We start from the raw sequence: 1,178 nt of genomic DNA, 5'->3' as shown, positions 1-1,178 counted from the left end.
ATGACTGTGCGGGGCTCTTCTGTCGTCTTGGGCATTCTTACGAGTAGGGATGCTTTAAGTAGGAACCCACTAGAGGACACCTAACAACAACGATTTCCATGAGCATTATCTACCATTATACCTTGTTGTTGTCCTTAAGAGCCCTGGCGTCAGCTCCAACTCACAGAGAACCCGTGAGGTAACTGAAGACAGCTCTGGCTGGAGTGTGCCAGAAGGTGAAAGAAGCATAGAGTTTTGAGTATACTGATGTATATAAGCTGGATGGTTTGGGTTGTTTTAATGAACTACAGAGATATTTTAATAGAAAACAGTAAATAGTAAATTTCTGCTCACACACTGCACATGTTTATAGACAATCATCCGGGTGCCACCTTTCTGACAGTGTCATCGGGTGTGGTCAGCACCCTCTGCACTCTCCTCCGCACCCCCCTTGGTCAGGAGGTAAAGCATTTCCCCAACTTCCCCTGATGGCTGCCCTGCCTAGGGCTGCCTCCCTTCACTCCTTAGGGCTCAGGGCTGCCGCCCACTTCCTTCCTTGTTGACGCCCTGTTGTCTTCTCACGCAGAGCTCGGACATCCTCAGCACCATCGGTTATGACAACATCATCCAGCATCTGAACAATGGCCGCAAGAACTGCAAAGAGTTCGAAGACTTCTTAAAAGAAAGGTAAACGCTGTTTCCTCTGTGAAGACAGGGAGGGCTGGGGGAAGATGCTCTCGTGCGAACAAGGAACAGTGCGTTGTATTTTCTTTTCCTTTTTTATTCATAAATCATTTTATTGGGGGCGTTTTCTTTTCTTTTTAACGAGTTATCAGATCCTCTGCTATCGACCACGGAATGGTACCCAAGAAGTAAATGATAACCCCGCACTACAGTTTTTAGGAAACAATTGGGGGCATAAGACATATGAACGGTGAAGCTAATAAAATATGTGAAAATGCCGAGAGGTGTGGTCCATCTACCATGGAAAGGCCCTGGGAAGAAGGGAGCGGAGTTAGGAAGAGAAGAGAAGAGAGTGTCCGGGAGGAGAGCTTTGAGCTGGTGCATGGATGATGAGGTGGACTTGCTGGGAAAGGAGTTCCCAGCGACCTGTGCTGTGGAAAGGTGCCACAGAAGGGGCGGAGCCTGGTCCACAGGAGCTGAGGGTAAAAGCATGGTGGGAGATGTGAGGACAGTCC

At 48.5% G+C, this 1,178-nt stretch overlaps 1 protein-coding gene across 1 annotated transcript in view; it reads left to right on the top strand.

Moving 5' to 3' along the window:
• PSTPIP2 (proline-serine-threonine phosphatase interacting protein 2) overlaps positions 1 to 1,178 on the top strand; it is a 57,064-nt gene continuing 55,886 nt past the window's right edge. Inside the window, exons 1-2 of the mRNA XM_030887294.2 lie at positions 1 to 6; positions 566 to 666. Coding sequence (XP_030743154.2) covers positions 1 to 6; positions 566 to 666 — 107 coding nt within the window. The remainder of the gene's footprint in view (positions 7 to 565; positions 667 to 1,178) is intronic.

Source organism: Echinops telfairi, unplaced genomic scaffold, assembly GCF_000313985.2.
Source record: "Echinops telfairi isolate 266 unplaced genomic scaffold, ASM31398v2 ScPeMD7_7400;HRSCAF=8409, whole genome shotgun sequence".
NCBI classification, from domain to species: Eukaryota; Metazoa; Chordata; class Mammalia; order Afrosoricida; family Tenrecidae; genus Echinops; species Echinops telfairi.
Note: the sequence above shows the minus strand (reverse complement) of the source record. Positions and strands in the feature narration are given on the sequence as shown.